The sequence below is a fragment of the Mus musculus genome, chromosome 7 (assembly GCF_000001635.26).
Source record: "Mus musculus strain C57BL/6J chromosome 7, GRCm38.p6 C57BL/6J".
Taxonomy (NCBI): domain Eukaryota; kingdom Metazoa; phylum Chordata; class Mammalia; order Rodentia; family Muridae; genus Mus; species Mus musculus.
Window position 1 is genome coordinate 29,715,819 of NC_000073.6, and position 22,710 is coordinate 29,738,528.

The 22,710-nt window shown below is 47.3% G+C and overlaps 1 protein-coding gene and 1 non-coding gene across 12 annotated transcripts in view; both read right to left on the minus strand.

The window, feature by feature from the left end:
• Positions 1-11,231, minus strand: part of Catsperg2 (cation channel sperm associated auxiliary subunit gamma 2) — a 29,833-nt gene extending 18,602 nt beyond the window's left edge. For 4 of the 11 annotated variants that reach the window (XM_011250738.2, XM_011250737.2, XM_006540414.3 and 1 more), the window contains exons 1-8: positions 11,110-11,229; positions 9,379-9,662; positions 9,217-9,270; positions 5,700-5,844; positions 5,449-5,575; positions 5,224-5,296; positions 3,614-3,769; positions 1,168-1,339 (exon numbers count right to left, since the gene is read on the minus strand). In XM_011250738.2, coding sequence (XP_011249040.1) covers positions 1,168-1,339; positions 3,614-3,769; positions 5,224-5,296; positions 5,449-5,575; positions 5,700-5,844; positions 9,217-9,270; positions 9,379-9,651 — 1,000 coding nt within the window. In that variant the 5' untranslated portion in view covers positions 9,652-9,662; positions 11,110-11,229. Of the gene's footprint in view, positions 1-1,167; positions 1,340-3,613; positions 3,770-5,223; positions 5,297-5,448; positions 5,576-5,699; positions 5,845-9,216; positions 9,271-9,378; positions 9,861-10,165; positions 10,224-11,109 lie in introns of those variants that run through there. The other 7 variants (XM_006540413.3, XM_006540412.2, NM_029714.4 and 4 more) reach the window with 7 other exon arrangements.
• Positions 11,232-21,499: 10,268 nt separating this feature from the next.
• Positions 21,500-21,606, minus strand: Gm23103. Its single transcript, XR_003947151.1, has one exon. It is a non-coding gene; the product is annotated as a U6 spliceosomal RNA (small nuclear RNA).
• Positions 21,607-22,710: the final 1,104 nt, after the last annotated feature.

A 22,710-nucleotide genomic window follows, 5' to 3' on the forward strand; every position in this document is an offset into this window, starting at 1 on the left:
ATAGACTGTCTCTGCTCATCAATGCCTGCTGTGCTTGAGCGATGGGATAGGCTTTCCCCTAAGGAGCTGCGTCTAACCTCCTGCCAGAAGGCCATCCTGTGCTCCAGCCACAGTCTGGACCAAGGACTCTCACCCACATAGGAACCACACAGCGCCCCCTCTCTCTCTGCCCTCTCCTCCCTTTGGCTCTGGGGCTGACCAAGCCGTCCTGGGGCCCCCATTCTGTTCTCAGCTCTTCCACAGTATCCAGCGTGGGATGCCTGAGATTGAGAATGTGGTACCTGGGGCTACCCCTTGTCCACCACACGCCAAGCTGGGGTTTAGTGGCTTCCCGCAGCCAGACACCAACCTGGGGTTATGTGGAAAGCATGTGGCAGTCCTTCTGCATCTGCCCACTCAGAGCACCAGAACTCTGGCAGAACACGGTTTTCTCCCACTCCCTCTTTCCCCACAGCTATTTCCTCCCATGTATGTACCACTCTACTGGGGCTGTTTGTGAGGTCTAGATGGGCTACCCCTTCTTTTGTTCCCTTGGTTCTGAACTGTGTGTTGGACAGACTGAGGCAAGTCAGAGGCCCTGCCATCATGCAGCCACTAGCCAAAAGATGTGTGACTCTCTGGGTCTGGGTGTGGGTAGGAATCACCAAGCTTAGCAAGGAGACCAAGAGTTACAGCGAGTACCTGGATAGACATCTGTCTGAAGCCAAGTGCTCATGGGCTTCTGGGTCTGGTAAGCCAACCCACAGGTGCGCCCCACCTCTCCTGGTTTGTTTTGCCCTCTCCTCCATCCCAGAGGGAGTGGCTTGAACCAGTTCTCACTCAGTGTCCCAGGCTCTCTGGGACCTAATTCATACATACATACCCCACGATTGCCCTGAACTAGATCATCTCAAGTGCTAGGATTAGAGGTTGGCAACGTCCCTACCCATGTGTGTGCTCCCGCCTCTCCAGAGTCTCATGTAGCCCAGATTCACCTCAAACAGGTTATGTAGCTAGGGGTGACCATAAGCTCCTGATGCCCCTGCCTCTGTCTCCCAGGTTTTGGGATGAAAGGTGTACACCATGGTAATGCCTGGACTTTTTCCTTTCTGGTCAATATCCTTCTTGGTTTTGTTTCTCTGACACCCACATGCCTCCTGCCCCCTACCCCAAGTCCAGTGTACTCACTGCTGCCATGGCTTTTGTCGAAGAGTGTGATGTAGGTGCCTGTGAAATAGTAGACAAGCTGGTTCTGTCGAATGAAGAGCGTGCTCTCGGTGGCAATGGCGTCATGGATGGTGGCTGAGAAGCCAAGAATGGGACAGTAGAAGGAGCCGACCCAGCAACTGTCAATACTCAGCTGCAGGGGAGCAGAGAATAATGTGTGAGACAGTGTGAGACCTCAGCCTCTGAGTTCTGCCTTGGGTATCCATGCTGGTCTAACTGCTCAGATAAGCATACTACCCAAGTTCTGAGCATTGTACACAACCTGGAGCTAAACAGTGTACAATGTGTTTAACAGTCCCTCTGCCCATGTCGGAGTTCTGCTCCCATGGATAAAAAAAAATAGTCCATGTTGAACCTGGAGAGATGGCTTAGTGGTTAAGAGGACTGATTGTTCTTCAAGAGGACCCAGGTTTGATTCCCAACATCTACTTGGGGGCTCACAACTCTCTCTAACTCTAGTTAGAGGGGATCCAGTGCCCTCTTCTGGCATCTGTACGCACCAGGCCAGTGCTCTTAACTGTCGAGCCACCTTTCCAGCCGTGTGTGTCTGTGTGTGTGTCTGTGTGCGCACACTTGCATGCCCACGAGGGTGTGTATTTTTTATAAAGAGTGTTACTATGTTGCCTGGGTTAGCCTTGAACTTTTTATGTAAATCAAGATCAGGCTGGTCTCAAACTCACAGAGATCTGCCTGCCTCTACCTCTTGAGTGCTGGGATCAAAAACGTGCACCACTATCCCTGGCTCTTCTCCCTCTGTCTCTGTCTCTGCCTGTCTTCCTGACTCTCTCATATATGTGTGTATACATGCACATATATGTGTATTTACATATATATTTCATTTTTTGTATGTATAGGTGGACTCCCTGATATATTTAAGTCTGGTGCCTTGGGTAGCCACATGAGGACTGTTGATTCTTGTGAAGTGGAGTTACAGACAGGTATAAGCCATCATGGCGGGCTAGAAATCAAACCGATGTCCTCTAGAAGAGAAGCCAGTGCTCTTAATTTTACAATCATCCTCCATCCCATATCTATATATGTAACATTTATCTATGTATTAAATGTTGAGACTAGGCATGATGGAGAACCAACTTTAATCCCAGCATTGGGGAGGCAGAGGCAGGTGGATCTCTATAAGATTCAAGTCAGCTTAATCTATATATCAGACTCTAGGCTAGCCAAGGTTGCATAGTAACACATTGGCTTTTGTGTTTTGTTTGTTTTGAGACAGGGTTTCTCTCTGTAGCTCTCACTCTCCTGGAACTCACTCTGTAGACCAGGCTGGCTTCGAACTCAGGGATCTGCCTGCCTCTGCCTCCCAAGTGCTGGGCTTCAAGGTGTATACCACCACTGCCTGACATATGACCATGTCTTTTTATGGTAAGATTTATTTATTTATTTATTTATTTATTTATTTATTATAAATACACTGTAGCTGTCTTTAGATGCTCCAGATGAGGGAGTCAGATCTCCTTACGGATGGTTGTGAGCCACCATGTGGTTGCTGGGATTTGAACTAAGGACCTTCAAAAGATCAGTTGGGTGCTCTTACATGCTGAGCCATCTCTGACCCTGTCTTAACAAAATAAAACAATAACAAAAATATAATTGACCAATGACTTTTAAAAATATATTTCATGGTGCTGGTGAGATTGCTCAATGGGTAAGAGCACTGACTACTCCCCTGAAGGTCCTAAGTTCAAATCCCAGCAACCACAAAGTGGCTCACAACCACCCGTCTTGAGATCTGTTGCCCACTTCTGGTGTGTCTTAAGATAGCTACAGTGTATTTATGTATAATAATACATCAATCTTTGGGCCAGAGCGAGCAGAGACTAAGCTAGTGGAGTTGATCAGAGCAAAAGAGGCTGACCGGAGGAATGGGGTTGACTGGAGCTAGCAGAGGTCCTAAAGTTCAATTTCCAATGACCACATGAATACTCACAACCATCTGTACAGCTACAGTGTACTCATATACATAAAAATAAATAAATCTTTAAATATATATATTTCATTATTTAAAATTATGTATCTTTGTGTGTGTATGAGAGAGAGAGAGAGTTTGTGTAGGAGTTACAGTGTCCACAGGCACCAGATTCCCTGCAGCTTGAGTTACAGGAGGTTGTGAGCTGCCATGTGGTTGCTGGGACTTGAACCCAGATCATCTGGAAAAACAGCCAGTGATCTCAGCCTCCTACCCATCTCTCCAGCCCACACCCCCAAGAAGTGTCTTTTTTTGAAAAAATATTTGAACCTATGCTTCTTAGCAGTAAAATTTTTCTTCAAGCCCTGTTGCTGTACACTGGCATATCTTTGAAGTCCCATTCTGTAGTCCCAGACCCCCTTCAGGGTCTAAGACCTAGCACTGCCCAGAAAGCTAAGCCTGAATCTGCCTGCTATCACTCACCTCCAAGAGAACATAGTCCTGGAAATTAGAATCTGAGAACAGGATGGACTTTTCATCATAAAAGCCCCCAAGGATGAACACGGGGGCATGGTTCACAGTGTACCACAGGGGTCTTGATTTCGAAAGCCTAAAGTGACTCGACTTCAGAACAAGGCTCTGTCAGGAAAACAGAAACGCCATTCAGCCCTCACTTACCTGACTGTACCTCCATCTCTGCCACAGCCAAAGTTCTCATCTGACTACAAAGCCTCTGCTGCTTGCTGTCACCTCCCTAACCCCATTCTCCTGTACTCTATGGCTCCTCTCTAACCCAATCCCAGCCTCTTCCTTACATTCAGCTCACTCCAGGGATTTTACAGCAGTGGCCTCTTCATTCCCTTTCCATCTTCATGCCCCCTACTTTTGAAGTGAGGTGCATTCCTAGCAAGTTTTCTGAGCTCCATTCCCATGATGGGGAAGCATTTGCTAGCTGGGTAAATGCATAGCATACTCAGAACATGGCTGCAGGGCTCTGGATTTAGCTCAATGGTGATGTGGCTGGTCTAGCATGTATGAGGACCTGAGTTCAATTCTCAACACATGCACACACACACACATGGACACACATGGTCTCCTCTCCCTTTTCTCTCTCTTGCTCTCTCTCTTACACAAACTCTCTCTCTTTCTCTCTCTCTTTCTCTTTCTCACAACACACTCACACTGGAATATGGGTGTGGGAATCATGAAGAATGGTTTGAGGTCTCTTTCTCTGGCGATCTCTCTGACAGGAGGTAGGGAATTGGAGCCTCAGTGTTCTTGTCTTTGAAGTGCATATACACAGCATGTGACCTGGCTTGGTGGGTAAAAGACACTTGCCACCAAGCTTGATGTCCTGAGTTTAATGATAGAAACAGAGAATCAACTCCTGAAAGTTGTTCCATGTATGTGCCCCGTGTGTGTCCTCCACCACAAAATAGAGAAATGAATTAGAAAAGTTAAAATGGATCTATAGGCCTGGCTTGGTGCCCCACATCTAGGACTAGTACTTGGGAGGCTGAGGCAGGAGTCTCACAAAGCTTGCCTGGTCTGTATAATGAGTTCTAGACCACTGCCAGGTTTACTGACACCTTGTTACAAAACACTACACAGGAACCTGTGAGATGGTCTGGCAGGCAATGGCTCCTGCTGCCAAGTCTAATGTCTTTGAGTTCAATCCCAGGCAATTCCACATGGTGGAAAGAAAACAGGCTCCTAAAAGCTGTCCTCTGACCTCCACATGCATATCATGGTATAAGCACATACAAAATAATGTAATTTAAAAAAAATCTATACAAAATCCAATGAGGCAATGGGGATGGGCTAGCTATCACCCTGTGTTTACCTGGAAAGCACTCTTCAGACTCTAGCACGGAGGAGGCTGTGTGTGTGTGTGTGTGTGTGTGTGTGTGTAAGCACCTCTCCCTCTCCATATATACCCTGAAAGAGGAACTCCAAGGTACTGTTGGAACAAATGGCACCTGGGGCCCAGAGATCAAGAAAGTGCTCTGCAAATGAGATGGATCTGTGTTGGTTTGGAGGTTTGAAGACAATGTGTGTCCACTTCCTGTATTATCCCAGTTGGCAGCCCTCACCTCATATCCTATGGCGAATAAGGATTTACCACTTGCATCTCTCTTCAAGAAGCCATTCATATTCACATAGAACCTGCAAGCAGGTTCCAGTGAGGAATGCCATCTCAGGGGACCCTCCCAGCTCACAGCCACCTTCCCCTGCCACCTCCCTTTTGCTTCCCCTGCTTCCTTTGGGATTCTGGGGGTTGCCTTTCCTCTGAGTATGCCCACTACCAGAAACAGCACCTTTTCTTGGATACGAAGGGCCCTATACCATTGGTATAGATGTCCACTGAGGAGACCACGGAGCCGTTTTTAAAGGGCATGGGTGTGTACCAGTTCAGGACGCACATGGCCTCTGCCGGGCAGTACCCTGATGGTTGGATGGGGCACAGGCAAGAGAGAGGTATTAGGAGACTGCCAGAAGCCCAGGTGGGCTCAGGGCACTCCCCAGACACTCCCACCCCCACCTACCACCGTCAAGCAGTTTGGCCCACCTGTGCTGCGCATTGGAGCAGCCTCCATCAGAATCTGTACATTTTCCATCTCCCAACGGTAGAAATTGACTGAGTACATGTAGTTGATCTGGACCATGGGCTTCATCCCCATCAGGTGGCCCTTTCGGGCCAGCTCCTCGATATTCTGAAGGGGAGAGGGCTAAACTTAGTCCAGGGTCCATTGCCTGGAGACCCCTGGAGTAATGTCCTACACCCATAGCTGGGTGGACACAGCAGGTTCTCCCCACCATGGAAGGGTAAGAGATCGTGGCTGTGCAGCCTGCTGTGATGGCACACACTCGTTCCCTGTGCTCCAGAGAGTTAGACAGCAGGCTCTTTCATTCAAGGCTAGTTCAGGACGGCACATAGGGAGTTTGGAGTCAGCCTGGGCTATGAATAAAGTATGGCTGTCTCAAAAGTAAGCAAATCAATAAAATCTAGAGGCCGGTGTAGTAACATTCACCTTCCACCCCCTCAGGAGATGGAAACAGGAAGATCACCACCACAAGTTTGAGACCAGTTTGTTCTATACAGAGAGGTCTAAGTGAACCTGTCTCCTGGATTTATATTCTCTCTTCTGGAATCTGTACCAGGCACACATATGATATACAGGCACACATGCAGGCAAAACACTCATAGATATAAATAAAATGTTTTAAAAACAAAAACGTTCGAGTCAAGGGTGGTGACTTAAATCTGTGATCCCAGCACTCAGATAACAGATGTAGGAGAATCAATGCAAGTTCAAGGCTAGCCTGATCCAAGTAGGGAGTTCTAGACCAGCGGGGGCTCCATAGTAAGACATTGTCTCAAAAAACACAAAAACAAAGCTGGGCATGGTTGTACACACCTATAACCCCAGTACTTGGGAGAAGGAGGCAGGAGGACCCTGAGTTAAGGACAGCCTGCGACACATATGACCCTAGTTCAAACCAACATAAGAAGCAAATGGTACTTGGGTGACTGACTGCCCAGCCCCTTGGTTCTTGTAGCATAGTCAACCAGCTTTTTCTAGGACCAAATTGTCACTTTTGTGGTGTTTTATCACGAGTGAGTTATAGCTCAATGTACTTAAAACTTTTTGTTGGTGTCTTGAGAAAGGATCTTTCTACATCACCCAGCCTAGACGCTTTTGTTCTGAAGTACAGACACACATCGACACTTTTTTTTTACTCCCTTTCTTTAGATTTACTTATTTTACTTAACGTGCATCAATATTTTGTGTGAATAACGTGTATGTGTACCGTGTGCATGCCTGTTGAATCCCCTGGAACTGTGGTTATGTGTGGCTGTGAGCACCGGATGGGTGCTAAGAATCAAACTCTGGTTGTCTGCAACAGCAACAAGTACTCTTAACCAATGAGCTCCTACATCTCTGGTCCTGCAGTGAGACTGCTTCCCTAGTATGGTGAGGCACTAAGCTCTTTCCTCATCACGGAATAAAAACAAGTGCGGTGGTCCAATGGGCTTTCAGAATCCCAGCAAGCTCCCACGGAGCCTGGAAAGGCCAGGCGGTCAGAAGTCTGAGGTGGTTCTTTGCTATACCAGTCAGTCAGCCTGGCTCTCATGAGACTCCGCCTCAAAAACACTAATAAAAGAATCAGGTGGTGATGGCACACACCTTGAATCCCAACACTAAGGAGGCAGAGGCAGGTAGATCTTTATGAGTTTGAGACCAGTTCGGTCTACATAGCAAGACCCATAGCAAGGTTCTTCAGAGAAAGAACCTACAGAATAGGACACAATGTTTGCAAATCATCTGTATGAAATTATTCAAACTATTATTTAAAATTTATAAATAATTTTCACAGGCTGGAGTGATGGCTCAGCGGTTAAGAGCACTGACTCTTCTTCCTGAGGTCCCAAGGTCAATTCCTAGCAACCACATGGTGGCTCACAACCATCTGTAATGGGATCTGAAGCCCTCGTTGGGTGCCTCTGAAGACAGCTGCAGTGTGCTCATATACATAAGATAAAATCTCTAATAATTAATAATAATAATTTTCACAAATCAATAATTAAAAGTAAAAAAAACAAACGAACAAACAAACAAACAAAACTTCATTTTAAAATGAGCAAGGGAGGCTGGAGAGATGACTTAGAGGTTAAGAGCACCAACTCCTCTTCCAGAGGACCCAGGTTTAGTTCCCAGCAAACATATGGTGGCTCACAAATGTCTGTAACTACAGTTCAGGACACTTGACACCCTCCCATAGACATGCATTCAGGCAGAACACCAATGCACACACAATAAAAAGAAATAAATCGTTTTTAAAAATAATAAAACCAAAGGAAGGCCAATCCAGATGACACATTCCACCTTTGATCCTGGCAAAGGCAGGCAGATCTCTGTGAGTTCCAAGATAGCCAGGACTCTGTAGAAAGACCCTGTCCTAAAGAACCAACCAACCAACCAACCAAAATGGGCAAAGGAAGGTTGGCATGCTGGCTCATACCTATAATCCCAGTACTTGAGAGACAGGGGCACAAGAACTGTTGTGAATTCAAGGCCAGCCCGGGTCAAGTAACACTATCCTATATCCTGAAAGGAAGAGTGCGGGGCCAGAGAGATTGGCTGACTCAATGGTTAGAGTGTTTAACTGTTCTTCTAGATGACCAAAGCATGATTGCCAGCATCTATGTCAAGCCACAATAGCTTGTAACTCCAATCCCAGGAATTCATCACCCTCTTCCGACCTCCATAGGCAACTGCATGCACATGTATAGACCTATTAAAAATAAGATGAATGCTTTTTTTAAAAGAGAGAATAACTATTATTAGACACAGGGTTCTTATTGGAGGATAATAGGAACATTCCAGGGAAAGATAATGAGGTTAGTGTGATTGTTTGAGTGAGGTATTGTTTGAGCCCCTTAGGCTCCTATGTTTGAATGCTTGGTCCTTAGCTGTGGGTCTGACTGAATAGGATTACATATGGCCTTCATGGAGGAGATGTGTCACCAGGGGTGGTAGGCCTTGAGGTCTGCACCATTCCTAGTTCGCTTTCTCTGCTTCCTGCTTGTGGATGGAAGTACCTGCCATGGTGGTCCCACCGGGTTCCCTACTGTGCTGCTCTTGGACTTTTGGTTTATAAGTTGCCTTGGTCACGATGTTTCTGTCATGGCTAAATGGAGCTGAGACAGTTGCCTGACTCTGTAGATACAGTAAAATGTACTGATCTGTATACTTTAGAACGACACCTTTAGGGGCTGAGAACAGGGTGGTAGCAGGTAGCAGTGGTAGCATGTACAAAGCCTTGGATTCTGTCCCTAGGCCCCTAAACAAAACAAAAGATGAGCTACATCTCAATTTTAAAATGGGGCCCCGTGGGGGGGTGCTGTGCTCACTTTTTGTCCCTATTGTGTTCTTATTCAATTCTCCTAGTGGGAGACTGAATCGTTAATGCCTTCAGGGTTGGTGGAGACTACTATTAAACTGTATTGAAAAAACACTGCTGAAAATAATGGGAAATTGGAGAGTTACAGAAATCAGCCTACTCATACTGTAAACTCTTACCTGTCCCGGACAGGAAAAGTTGATTTGCAGGTAGTAAGGAAAGCTCAAATAGTTCTGTAAGGAAAGTTGGGGGAAATATCTAGTCACTTGGTATAATGACTCAAGATCCCTCTATTTACTGACCCCAAATCTCTTTGATACTCTTGATCTCACTTCCCTCACCTCTGACGGATCGATTGGCGAGTCTGTCAACTTTTGGAACACCTTGGCCACTGTATCGATGGGCTCATGATCTTGAAATCGATCCTTGGAGAGATGCAAGCCTACCTTCTCGAACTTGTTCAGGACAAGAAGCCAGGTGCAATGCTGTAAAGCATCTTCAGCCCACGACTTCAATGACAGCAATAGCACTAGCCGCAGTACCCAGAATGCCCAAAGGTTTGGTTTTCTCGGCCACACAGGGCTGACAGGGGACATGGCTGGCCGGGACACCATGTAGCTAGAACCTGGAGAACGTGGGGATTAACACCCACTTGCAAGTTGGCTAGCTGAGGCTGATCTCTAGGAAACCGCTCAGTTCCTGCCCCTTTTCCCACTCTTCTTCCTAGCTCCACCTTTGATCAGGCTTTGGGGCCCCTTACTCTCTGCCTGGGCCCTGCTCTTAGGCCTTGCCACGCCCTTACTCTCAGCTCCTCCCCTACTAATACTCCTCGCCCCGCCCCTGCTCTTACTACTGTCCCTACCCCTGCGGCTCTTTTCACCCTGCTTCCTAGTTGCTCTCTCCCCCTTTGCCCTGGCCTTGCTCTTCTCTGTTCCAGTTCTTGGAACTCCTAACCTACCAAGTCCCTCTTTTTTTTCTTGTCTTGCCAGAGTGTTTTCCTTACCACTACGCCCCTCAGGGGACTTGGCTCCGCCCTCACAAGGTTCCCCGCCCTCACACTGCTCTTCGCCACGCCCCTTTTCGCTCCTGCTCTGCTTCTAGTCTTCTTCCTCATCCACACCTCCTTACTCGCTAGGCGCTTTGCCTTGGCTTAAAGTCTGAATCTTTCTGGAAATCAGATCCTGCTCAGCTTTCTCTCCTGGCCACGCCCCTGGTCCTGGCTCCAGTCTGAAGTGTTGTGGTAGAGCGGATCTTCACTCTGCCTTCTCTCTTGGCCACGCCCCTGGTCCTGGTTCAGGCCCCAAGTGTTGCAGTAGTTCGAATCCTCACTGTCTCCTCTCTTGGCCACGCCCCTGGTCCTGGCCACTTCTCCCTGGGTCCAGGGCAACCTGGCCCTCCTGCTCGTCGCACCCCTTTTCTTTAAAGCCCTTCTCCCGCCTTGGTGATTTCTCCTCAGCACCAGCTCGCCCCGCCGGGCCACCTTCTCCTTAGGGAACCTTTCCTGGTCGTGGGGCCTCTCTACTCCTTGGGGTCTCTCCTCGCCTCCGGTTGTTTCCTCGCAGGGTAGTCGCTCCTCACTGCAGTCCGTTCTCTCTCTACCAGACCTGTCCTCCCATTTGGCTCTCTCTTTACCGAACCCCCTCTGGTAAACAATTCTCTCCTTGCCCCAGTTTGTGTCTCTGCCTGGACTTCGCTCCTGATCTCTGGGTCTCTCCTGGGTAAAGATGGTCCTCTGGCCGCAAGACCTCCCGTCATTCCACACCCACGCTGACTTCGCGATCCTCACTGTCCCCACCAACACCTTTTCCCTCCACCTTCTCTCATCTCTCCTGTCCATTCCCTGAACATCCACCTGCCCTATGCCCCGCCTCTTCTAGCCGCACCCAAACCCATCCTTCAGGCCACGCCCTGGCCTTCACCTCGCCCTTTCTTTGCCTGGCCCTGCTCTTTTCCCAGCCTTTCCTTGCCTTGCCTCCCACCCCTCCCCTCTCCTTCTCAACTCCCCCCCCCACACACACACACCCCATCATCCCCTAGGATGGCACCGTCCTCTTCTCCCCGCCCCACCGTACCAGTCACTTGGTTAAAACCGGTCAACCATTGCTTGGCAGTGCCTGTTCAACCCCTCTTTCCAGCTCCTAAAATGGCTGCTTGGACTTCCACCTTGCACGAGGCAGGCCTGCGTGGCTTGCGCGTTTCCATGGTAACGCGAATTTTCCCAGCACGGGCCCAAGGCCTTGAGAGCAGGGCTCTAGCAAGTCAGGCTCTCAGATGTGTGACAGGCTAAAAATGCTGGAAACCTGTAGCTTTGTTCTCAGAAGGAAACAGAGGAATTTATAATGGTTGTTCTGACAGAGGCACTGTTCATGTTTGACCTCTAGATCAAAACTTCTCCTGAGGAGCCAAGATGTTCCAGAACCTTTGTGTGTTTGAGCTAATGTGATCTGGAGGTGGGCAGATCTGGAAGTGGGCAGATCATATTCAAGTAGGAGGGTAGTTAAATATTAGCCAACTTAGGCTTGAGCGTTTTTGTGGAGGGCCTTTTGAGGTACCGCTTGGCAGGAGTCTGACATTGGCCTAGGACAAGGAAATGGGCTTCACACAGGAATCTGACATTGGCCATGACAGGGACATAAGTTCAGGCAGGAATCTAGCATTAGGGCATGATAAGGAAGTAAGTTTCTTGCTTAGGCAAGAATCTAACTTTAGGGGCTGGAGAGATGGTTCAGCGGTTAAGAGCATTGACTGCTCTTCCAGAGGTCTTGAGTTCAATTCCCAGCACCCACATGGTGGCTCACAACCATCTGTAATAGGATATGATGCCCTCTTCTGGTGTGTCTGAAGACAGCTACAGTGTACTCATATAAATAAAAAATAATTAAAAAGTTTTTTTAAATGGATCAGTTTGCATTCTTCTACATGCTGACTGCCAGTTGAACCAGCACCATTTGTTGAGAATGCTGTCCTTTAAAAAAAAAAATCTAACTTTAGGCTATAATAGGGAAGTGGGGTAAGGCAGGAATTTTAATCTTAGGGTGCAACAAAAGAAGTAGGCTTCAGGCAAGATTTTGGGCTTGGACAAGGAAGTGGGCTCAAGTATTTTGGTCATTATGACAAGCACTTTTAAACACCTGTCACAGGAGTAATCACGGGACTTTTGCTTACTGCCTTGTTAGTTCCTTACTGTACTGCTCGCCCTGAATACTTGCATGAAATTAAAATACTATACAAAGCAGATTGGGAAAATTGCCTTCAGTCTCAGAATTGACTGGGGTCATGCTACTTAGAGCCCCCTGCCCATGACTGTCAGCAAGCTCTTGCTAAGGCACATGGGTGGCATAAAGATCTGACAGACCAGCCACTAGAGGGTGCAGACATTACCTGGTTGACAGACAGGAGCAGCTATCTAGAAGAAGAGAGGAAACATGCTGGAGCAGCTGTGGTAGACAGAGACACCAAGTTATCTGGACACAGGCCCTGCTAGATGACGTATCGGCCCAAAAGGAGGAACTGATCACTCTCACTAAGGCCTTGGAATTAGAAAAAGAAAGAAGACAAAACATCTACATAGATAGCAGGTATGCTTTTGCCACAGCCCACGTCCATGGGGCCATATATCAACATAGGTTGGGAGGAAAAAAAATAAAAACAAAGAGGAAATACTGGCTCTACTGAGAGCCCTCCATGACCCTGCCAGGGTAAACATCATCCACTGTCCTAGTCACAAGAAGAGAGATACCGTGATAGCAAGGAACAACAACATGGCAGACCAAGAGGCACAAGCAATTTCAGCCATGGCCCTGCCGGTGCTCCTGGCAACAGAGCCGAGTTTACCTACACAGCAGAGGACTTACCCCTCATTTCCAAAGATTCCAGTCACCAGTTCAACAAAAAGAAGGAACTGTGGTACACCTCCAGGGAAAAGAAAATCCTGCCACAAAGACAAGCAGAGGCTATGATCAAACAAATGCATCAATGGACTCATTTAGAGATATGCAATCTCATGCAGACATTTTTCAAGACTAAGTATCATGTACCAGGGTTAAAACACCTTGTGGACCAGGTGGTGCACAAGTGTGTGCCCTGACAAAAAGTCAATGTCTGCCACACCATGGTGGATCCAGGAAAGAGGTACTGGGGAGACAGACCCAGCATCTACTGGAAGGTAGACTTTACTGAAGAAAATATGGGTATTAATATCTTCTGGCTTTTCCCTGTAAAAATGAGACTGCTCAGTTGTTCATCAAGAAGATTATTGAAGAAAAATTTCCAAGGTTCAGAGTGCCAAAAGCAGTAGGGTTAGGTAATAGCCCTGCCTTTGTTGCCCAGGTAAGTCAGGGTATGGCCAAGTATTTAGAGGTCGAATGGAAATTACATTGTGTGTACAGACCTCAGAGTTCAGGACAGGTAGAAAGGATAAATAGAACCCTAAATGAGACCTTGACAAAATTAACCATAGAGACAGGTGCAGACTGGGTGGTGCTCCAGAAATACTCCCTCTCAATTCAGTCTTACTCCTTTATGGGGCTCTTGCACCTCTCATGGTCTTAAATGATGTGATTGAACCCACATGTTGTTGTAATAATGATCTGTATGCTAAGTTAAAAGGCTTGCAGGTGGTGCAGAAAGAAGTCTGGTCACAACTGGCTACATCAAACGAGCTGGTACTCTAAAGACATCTCACCATTTCCAGGTCAGAGATCTAATCTATGTGCACCAGCATTGCACCCAGACCCTGGAGCCTCGCTGGAAGGGTCCCTGCCTAGTCCCATTTACTACCCCTTCTTATCCTGTTTCTGCTCTTAACCCTTGGCCCATGCATCCTTGATTGCTTAAGTACAGTACAAATTTTGATGCTCAGACAACAATATCATTAGCTTCAACAAAGTGAGACATCATTTCAGGATTGAAATACACCAGAGAAAAAAAGGGAGAATGTAGAATTCAAAATAAATTCAAGACCACCCAACCCTTTCCCCCTTTGAAGGGACTTTTCAAACTGTAGAACTTTAGCTGTCAGAATGACCATGACTTTTGCATTTTGGTTCAGATGGTGCCTAGCTTATTATACCACCCTTATGACTAAGTTTAGAGATCCTAAATAATGACCAGACCAAGTCTACAGCTGCCAGAACAAGATGAGCTGTTCTCAGAAAAACTACCATAACAAAAATAACAGTTCTGACAAAACAAACAAACAAACAAACAAAAAAAAGAAAAACCTACCCCGCCTCACACCAAATTCCCGAGGAAGACCACAAACCGCCCTTACCTTGGCAGAATTTCCCGTAATGTTAATAGCTGACACATAAATTCAAAATCACAAGGGCAGGCAGAGTGAGGGAGGGACTAGGCCAAAGGGTTACTTAGTCACCCTATACAAACCAACTAATGCCTGAAAGGGTTACTTGCTACACCAATTAAAATAAGCCAGCTAGCCCTGTTGCCTAAATCTGCCCTTTACAAGGTATAAAAAGTGTGTTCTTTCTTTGTTTGGGTTCTCTCCTCTTGCCTGCATGCTGGCGGTGGTGGGGGGTGGGGTCCCTATCACGTTGGAACAATAAAAAAAAAAAAAAAAAAAAACTTGTGGTTTACAGTGATGTCAGTCTCTGTGGTCTTTGTGAGTGAGGGTCTTTTGGCAGTCTCCAACACCCCTACTCTGAAGGTGGGCCATTTGGAGAAACAGAGAGTAACTAACTTGCCCTTGTTTACTACTGCTAACAAGTTTTCTCCTCTTTCCCTAACTTCCCTCTAGTGGTTAACTAGGATGTTTAATGGAGTAGATTCAGTCTGTCCCATGTCCAAAAATAACGTCAGTCCAAGTCCAAGAACACAGAAAAAGACAGTTAACACAGAGACAGTTTGCCCTTGCCACAGACACAGAAAACAGGTTATAGCAAGGCTCCTGCTGTTTCCAAAAGTCTTCCCATATCAATCGACCACACCAGACCAGCCAACACTGTGTTCGAGAGCCAAAAGTGAAAGCAGAAGAGAGAGAGACAAACACATAGGCGCCTGTTGCCATTGCTGAGCTAGGTCTTTTTCCCTCCCATCAGTCTAGTTGGTGGTTGTTCAGGGGGCTTTCTCAAATCCCAGATGACCCCCCAAATGTAATACCCCCACAACCCTCAGTCAGTGGTACTTATTTTGAGACACCCCTGAGAGAGACACCAAAATGCAGATTGATGCAAAAGCAAGAGGTTTATTTTCTGGAGCATCAGGGTCGACCTTCAATCAGTGCCTAAGTCGAGTGACTAGAAGGCGACCCCTGAATGGCTATTACAAGCAGGTTTTATACGTTTTAGGGCTATAGGTTATATCAGCAAGGTTACAGTTCAAATCTATTGGCTAAGAATACTGACCTTTAAATCTATTGGCTAGCAAGCATGACACGCATTTGAACTCTACCTGGTACTTTCCAGAGGGTCAGGTGACTGTCAGTACACTCTGAGAATTTTTACTCAAGAATGTTGCTGTGGGTGGCCTACTTGACTCCAGGTGGGAGGGGGAAGCTGCAAGGAGGGTGTGGGACTGGAAAAAGCTCTTAGGGTCTGTCACCTCCTTCAAGGGATGTCCTCCCTGTTAACGTTAATGACTCCATGATAATCAAAGACAGCATGACTCCAGGAATGAAATGTGCGGCTAATATCTCAGCAAAATAGTAAACACTTGGGGAGGAACCAACTTGATAGAGCCATTTCTTCCTGTCTTCTTGTTCTTAAAGTGATGGAAGAAGTGGGGGAGGGGGTGTCTTTCATTTGGAGGCTCGTCCGGGATTTGCGCTACCACCCTAGTCTCCAAAGACCCACTTGGAGGTGAGATTTCTTGTCTGAAACTGTTTCTGTGTGCCGGCGAAGTTTGGTGTTGAACTTTCAAATTGCAGCCATGTAGGTTCACGAGAAACAAAGACCCGAGTCTCCAGACGAGACACAGAGTGTGATCAGCAGATGTGCTGGAATCATCGGCTGCCGCTCTGGGGGATGCCTCAGAGCGAGGGGAAGGGTTCCAAGAGTCCATCTGGGAACGGGGTGAGGATTCAGTAGTCTTTCTGGATTGGAAGAACTAAATGCCAACCTGACCTTCTGCATCTCTGAATTGGTTTTGTCTAATAGAAGACGAGCATTTTTTGTCAGTTTGTGTGTGTCCATTTCTTGCGTCTGTCTTGTGTTTTTTTGTGGTTTGGACAATGGGGCAGACTGTGACAACCCCCCCCCCCGAGTTTGACCTTAGATCACTGGACTGAAGTTAGGTCAAGGGCCCACGACCTTTCAGTGGAAATTAAGAAGGGACCTTGGCGGACTTTTGGAGCCTCCGAGTGGCCAACATTTAATGTAGGATGGCCACCAGAGGGGACTTTTGACTTGACTTTAATCTTTGAAGTTAAGGCCATTGTTTTTCAGGATGGACCTGGGTCCCATCCGGACCAGCAGCGATATATAACTGTATGGCAAAACCTCGTCCAGAATCCACCATTGTGGGTTAAACCGTGGATCCCACAGTGGAAGTCAGGCTCCTGAGCCCTGGCTCTCCACAGAACAAAATGAAACCAAAGGTTCCCCCCAAAACAGAGCCTTCATCTCAACCCTCAGCCCCCCCCCCATCTATCCCAAGATCGAGGGGCCTTTTGAGTGGCTGGAACCTCCTCCCCTCCTACCCCCTGTCCCCTCCAGCCCCCGAGCCTCCACAGCTTCTGGAGGCAGTCCCTGGGGCTGATGGTGGCACAATCGGTGGACCAGCAGCCAGGACCCGAAGCGGGTGGTCCCAGGGCCTCTCCACAGATGGGGTTTCTGATACCACATCTGCTTTCTCCTTACAAGCCATGGAAACCTGCCTGCAGATCCGCAGTCCCTGCAGACCCTAAATATTGGCCTTTCTCGTCGGCCGATTTGTATAATTGGAAAGCTAATCATGCTTCTTTTTCTGAGAATCCGGCCAGCCTGACAGGGCTGATGGAATCTCATGTTTTCTCACAAACCCACTTGGGATGATTGCCAGCAACTTCTGCAGGTCTGTTCACCACTGAAGAAAAGGAGCGCATCCTCCTGGAAGCACGGAAAAGTGTTCCCAAAGTGAATGGAGTTCCAACCAACCTGCCTAATGAGATTAACGCTGGGTTTCCTCTGGACCGGCCGGATTGGGATTACAATACGGCTCAAGGTAGGGAGAGGTTGACAGTTTATCTCCGGGCTCTGGTGGCAGGTCTCAAGGGAGCGGCAAGATGCCCCACCAATTTGGCTAAGGTAAGAAAAGTGATGCAGGGCCCCACTGAGCCTCCATCTGTTTTTCTGGAAAGATTAATGGAGGCTTACAGACACTATACTCCCTTTGACCCGACCTCTGAGGGTCAACAAGCCACAGTTGCTATGGCTTTTATAGGGCAGTCAGCATCAGATATTAAAAGAAAGTTACAGAGATTGGAAGGGTTACATGCTATGGCTTTGCAAGATTTGGTTAGAAAGGCAGAGAAAGTGTATCATAAAAGAGAGACAGAGGAAGAGAAGAAAGAACGAACGAGAAAAGTGTGAGGAAGAAGAGAGAGAAAATAAGAGGGATAGAAGAAAGGAGAGAAACTTGAGCAGGGTTTTGACCACAGTGGTAGGGGAACATGAGAGAATCAGTAGAACTGAGAATAGACATACAGGGTACCTGGGCAACAACAAATCCAGATCTGGAGGAAGAAGACCCACCCAGAGGACTCCGGAGAAGGACCAATGTGAATATTGCAAAGAGAAAGGACATTGGGCAAGAGAATGCCCTAAGAAGAGGGGAAAGGCCCCTAAGGTTCTGGCCCTAGAAGATGATGATTAGGGGAGACTGGGCTCGGACCCCCTCCCCAAGCCTAGGGTAACCTTGTCTGTGGAAGGGACCCCTATGGACTTCCTAGTAGACACTGGAGCCGAACACTGTGTTGAAACAACCATTAGGAAAACTTAAAAATAAAAGAGCCATAGTAATTGGAACCACAGGTCAGAAACAATATCCCTGGACCACTGCACGTACCGTAGATTTAGGGAAAGGACAAGTGAGACACTGCTTCTTGGTTATCTCTAAGTGTCCCACACCACTTCTGGGGAGAGATCTCTTGACTAAACTAAAGGTATAGATCAGATTTACCCAAAAAGGGCCGAGAGTAAGTTGGGAATCCCCCACCTCCATGGTCTTGGCCCTGCAGCTCGAGGAAGAATATCGTTTGCATGAATGCACAAAGCAAGCAGAAGTGCTAGACCTGAAAGACTGGTTGACTGCCTTCCCTAGAGCATGGGAGGAGACTGGAGGCATGGGAATGGCTGTCAGAGTAACCCCCCCCCACGTAGTTGTGGGATTAAAGACGGATGCTACCCCTATAGGGGTGCGGCAATACCCCATGAGCCGCAAGGCGAGGGATGGGATTAGGCCTCATATTCAGAGACTGTTACAACAAGGTATTCTGGTGCCTTGCCAATTGCCCTGGAAAGTCCTCTGCTGCCGGTAAAGAAACCTGGTATCTGGTGACTATCGACTTGTCCAAGACCTGAGAGAGGTCAACAAGAGGGTCCAAGACATTCACCCAATGGTTCCCAATCCCTATAACCTCCTCATCTCACTTCCCCCAGAGCGAAAGTGGTACACAGTACTTGATTTAAAAGATGCTTTCTTGTGCTTAAAGTTACATCCCTCCAGTCAGCCTATATTCGCCTTTGAGTGGAGAGATCCTGACACTGGACAAACGGGACAACTGACCTGGACACTGTTACCCCAGGGGTTTAAAATTTTCCCCCACCGCCGGGCAGTGGTGGCGCACACCTTTAATCCCAGCACTCGGGAGGCAGAGGCAGGTGGATTTCTGAGTTTGAGGCCAGCCTGGTCTACAAAGTGAGTTCCAGGACAGCCAGGGCTATACAGAGAAACCCTGTCTCGAAAACAAAAACAAACAAACAAACAACAAAAAAAGAATTTCCCCCACCCTTTTTGATGAGGCTCTACATGGAGATTTAGCCTCCTTCAGAGCTTTAAAAAAAAAAAAAAAACTCCAGATAACTTTGCTTCAATGTGCTGATAATTTGCTCCTTGCTGCAACCTCAGAGCAAGAATGCAGGCAAGGTACTGAGAAACTGCTAACGGAACTGGGTGAGTTAGGGTACCAGGCCTCTGCTAAAAAGGTCCAGTTGTGTCAAATGGAAGTTGTCTACCTGGGATACACTCTTCGAGATGGGAAGCAATGGCTGACGGAGGCTAGGAAAAAGACTGTGACTCAGATACCAGTACCGGCTACTCCGAGGCAGGTGAGAGAAATCTTGGGCACTGCTGGGTTCTGCAGACTTTGGATATCTGGGTTTGCAACATTGGCTGCCCCCTGTATCCCCTGACAAAGGAAAGTGGGGAATTTAAATAGACACCAGAACACCAGAGAGCCTATTAGAATATTAAGGAGGCCCTGTTGACTGCGCCAGCTTTGGCTCTGCCAGATTTAACCAAGCCCTTTACCCTTTATGTTGATGAAAGGGCAGGAGAGGCCAGAGGGTTCCTTACCCAGACTCTGGGGCCATGGAAAAGGCCCGTGGCATATCTGTCTAAAAAGCTGGACCCAATAGCCAGTGGATGGCCCACATGTCTGAAGGCCATTGCAACGGTAGCCTTGCTTGTTAAGTATGCTGACAAGATAACTTTGGGACAACAAATGACTGTGGTGGCCCCCCACACTCTTGAGAGCATTATCCGCCAGCCCCCAGACCAATGGATGACCAACGCCCAAATGACCCACTATCAGAGTCTGTTGCTGACTGAACGGATTGTGTTTGCTCCTCCCGTTATCCTCAACCCTGCTACCCTCTGCCTGAGATGGACGACTCCTCGCCCATTCACTGCTGTGCAGACATCCTTATGGAAGAAACAGGGATCCAAAGTGATCTGTGTGACCAGCCATGGCCAGGCATTCCAAGCTGGTACACGGACAGAAGTAGCTTTCTGGTAGAAGGTAAGAGGATGGCAGGGGCGGTGGTGGTAGATGCCAGCAAGTTGTATGGGCTAGCAGCCTACCAGAGGGTACATCAGCACAAAAAGCCGAGCTGATCACCCTGAAGCAAGCCCTTCGGATGGCTGAGGGATGACCCATCAACATCCACACTGATAGCAGGTATGCTTTTGCTACAGCCCACATCCACGGTGCCATCTATAGACAAAAAGTGGGTTGCTGATGTGAGAAGGCAAAGACATAAAAAATAAAGAGGAGATGCTGAGTCTCCTTGAGGCTATCCATTTGCCAACTAAAGTGGCCATCATGCATTCATTGCCCAGGGCATCAAAAAGGCCGAGACCCTGTGGTTAGAGGTAATCAGATGACTGACCAAGAAGCAAAAGGAGTGGCACAAGGACCCATTGTCCTCACCATGAAAACCTGGCATAATCAACTTGAAAACCCTTATCGTTCCCTAAAGGTCAGCCTTAACTACATCCCAGAAGACTATCAACAAATGAATAAATTAGGCTTCAAGTTTGAAAATTATTATGGCCTGAGAGAAGCTAAAGATGGTGTGATGGTTTGTATATCCTTGGACCAGGGAGTGGCACCATCTGAAGGTGTGGCCTTGTTGGAATGGGTGTGTCACTGTGGGTGTGGGTATAAGATCCTCACCCTAGTTGCCTGGAAGTCAGTCTTCCACTAGCAGCCTTTGGATGAAGACATAGAACTCTCAGCTCCTCCTGTGCCATGCCTGCCTGGATACTGCCATGCTTCCACCTTGATGATAATGGACTGAACCTCTGAACCTGTAAGCCAGCCCCAATTAAATGTTGTTTTTTATAAGACTTGCCTTGGTCATGGTGTCTGTTCACAGCAGTAAAACCCTAACTAAGACAGAAGTTGGTACTGGGAGTGGAAGTTTGTACTGGTACTGGTACTGCTGTGATAGGCCTGACCATGTTTTCATTTGAAAGAATGTGGATTTTGGGACTTTGTATTTGGAAAGCAATGGAATGCTTTAAATGGGGCTTAATGGGTCATCCTAGTAGGAATATGGAAGACTTAGCTGCTGGGAGTAATTTAAACTGTGTTGAACTGGCCCAAGATATTTCAAAGGAGAAGAATTTCAGAATGTGGCATAAAGACTGTTTTGTGGTATTTTGGTGAAGAATGTGGCTACTTTTTGCCCTTGTCTGAAAAGTTTGCCTGAGGCTAAGGTGAAGAGACTTAGATTAATTGCATTGACAAAAGAAGTTTCAAAAAATCCCAGCAGAGACTTTGTTCTCTGGTTAAGTCTTTTTTTTTCCCCTTTTCCATTTTTTATTAGGTATTTACCTCATTTACATTTCCAATGCTATACCAAAAGTCCCCCATACCCACCTACCCCCACTCTCCTACCCACCCACTCCCCCTTTTTGGCCCTGGCGTTCCCCTGTACTGGGGCATATAAAGTTTGCGTGTCCAATGGGCCTCTCTTTCCAGTGATGGCCGACTAGGCCATCTTTTGATACATATGCAGCTAGAAAAATATGGAACGCTTCACGAATTTGCATGTCATCCTTGCGCAGGGGCCATGCTAATCTTCTCTGTATCGTTCCAATTTTAGTATATGTGCTGCCGAAGTGAGCACTCTGGTTAAGTCTTATGAAGAAAAGTTTGAACAAGCATAGCAAGCTTAGAAAGGAAAAATATAAAATATATGGTTTGAGTATTAAAGGAGTACCAGGAAGTGAAATGGAGCAAAATCTTGTGTTCTAGGAGATAACAGATTAAGGGAGTGGGACCTTGGGGCAAGATTCTACCCAGTTTAATTAGATCCAGGCATGGTGGTACACACCTTTAATCTCATGAGACAGGCATGCTGATCTCTGCATTCAAGGTCAATCTACAGAGCAAGAACCAGGATAGCCAAGCTTAGGCAGTGAAGGATTTAGAAAATATAACGCTAATGATAATGTAATAGTACAAGGGGATCATGTTCTAGTTCCTGTAAGCAGCAGAACTCGGCAGCTTCAGCCATGTGGCTCTGGCTCTAGAGTTAAGAATGGAAGGAACTACTGGGAAAATTGATGCTGGTTAGCTGGAGCTAAGGAATTAGCAGTGATTAAGAAGAGACCAGCATCAGTGGGGTCAAATCTTCTGGAAATTGTTTTCTGGGAGCACAAAGAAGCTGTGTTCCAGAGATACCCAAGGTTGTACCTCATGCTGCAGCTGGACTTGGTAAAGTGTAAGTCACTCAGGTGTTTCTGCTTGTGAAGGAATGAAGGGATCATGGAGAGAAGCTGAGTCTTAGCACTGTGAGAGGCCAGGGAAGGCCATTGGAGGTGAAGCCTCAGCTGTAGTTGATGGCCCAGGACTGAAGGGGTCATGCAAAGGATTTGAGGCTTGGCACCCTGAAGAGAGCCTATGAGAGGCTATTGGTGAAGCCTAGTTGGAGTGGAACACCCTAGTGTATTGGAGATGTCAGTACCATGGGATGATCACCAAGAACAGCAGCCGTAGTGGAGTGGATCAACCTGAGCATAGAGTGCTACAGAGGGCAGAGCTGGAAAAGTGATGCCAGCCCTTAGGAGGAGTCCAAAAGATCAAGTGGAATCCCAGACACTGAAACAAGAAGCTGTAACATTGAAATTGCCTTGGAGACTCAAAGATGTTAAAGATGCCAGAGCCATGGGATACATGCTGAGGAAAGCTGCTAACAGGGAGTGGAACCAGCCCAGGAGAAAGCAGTTTG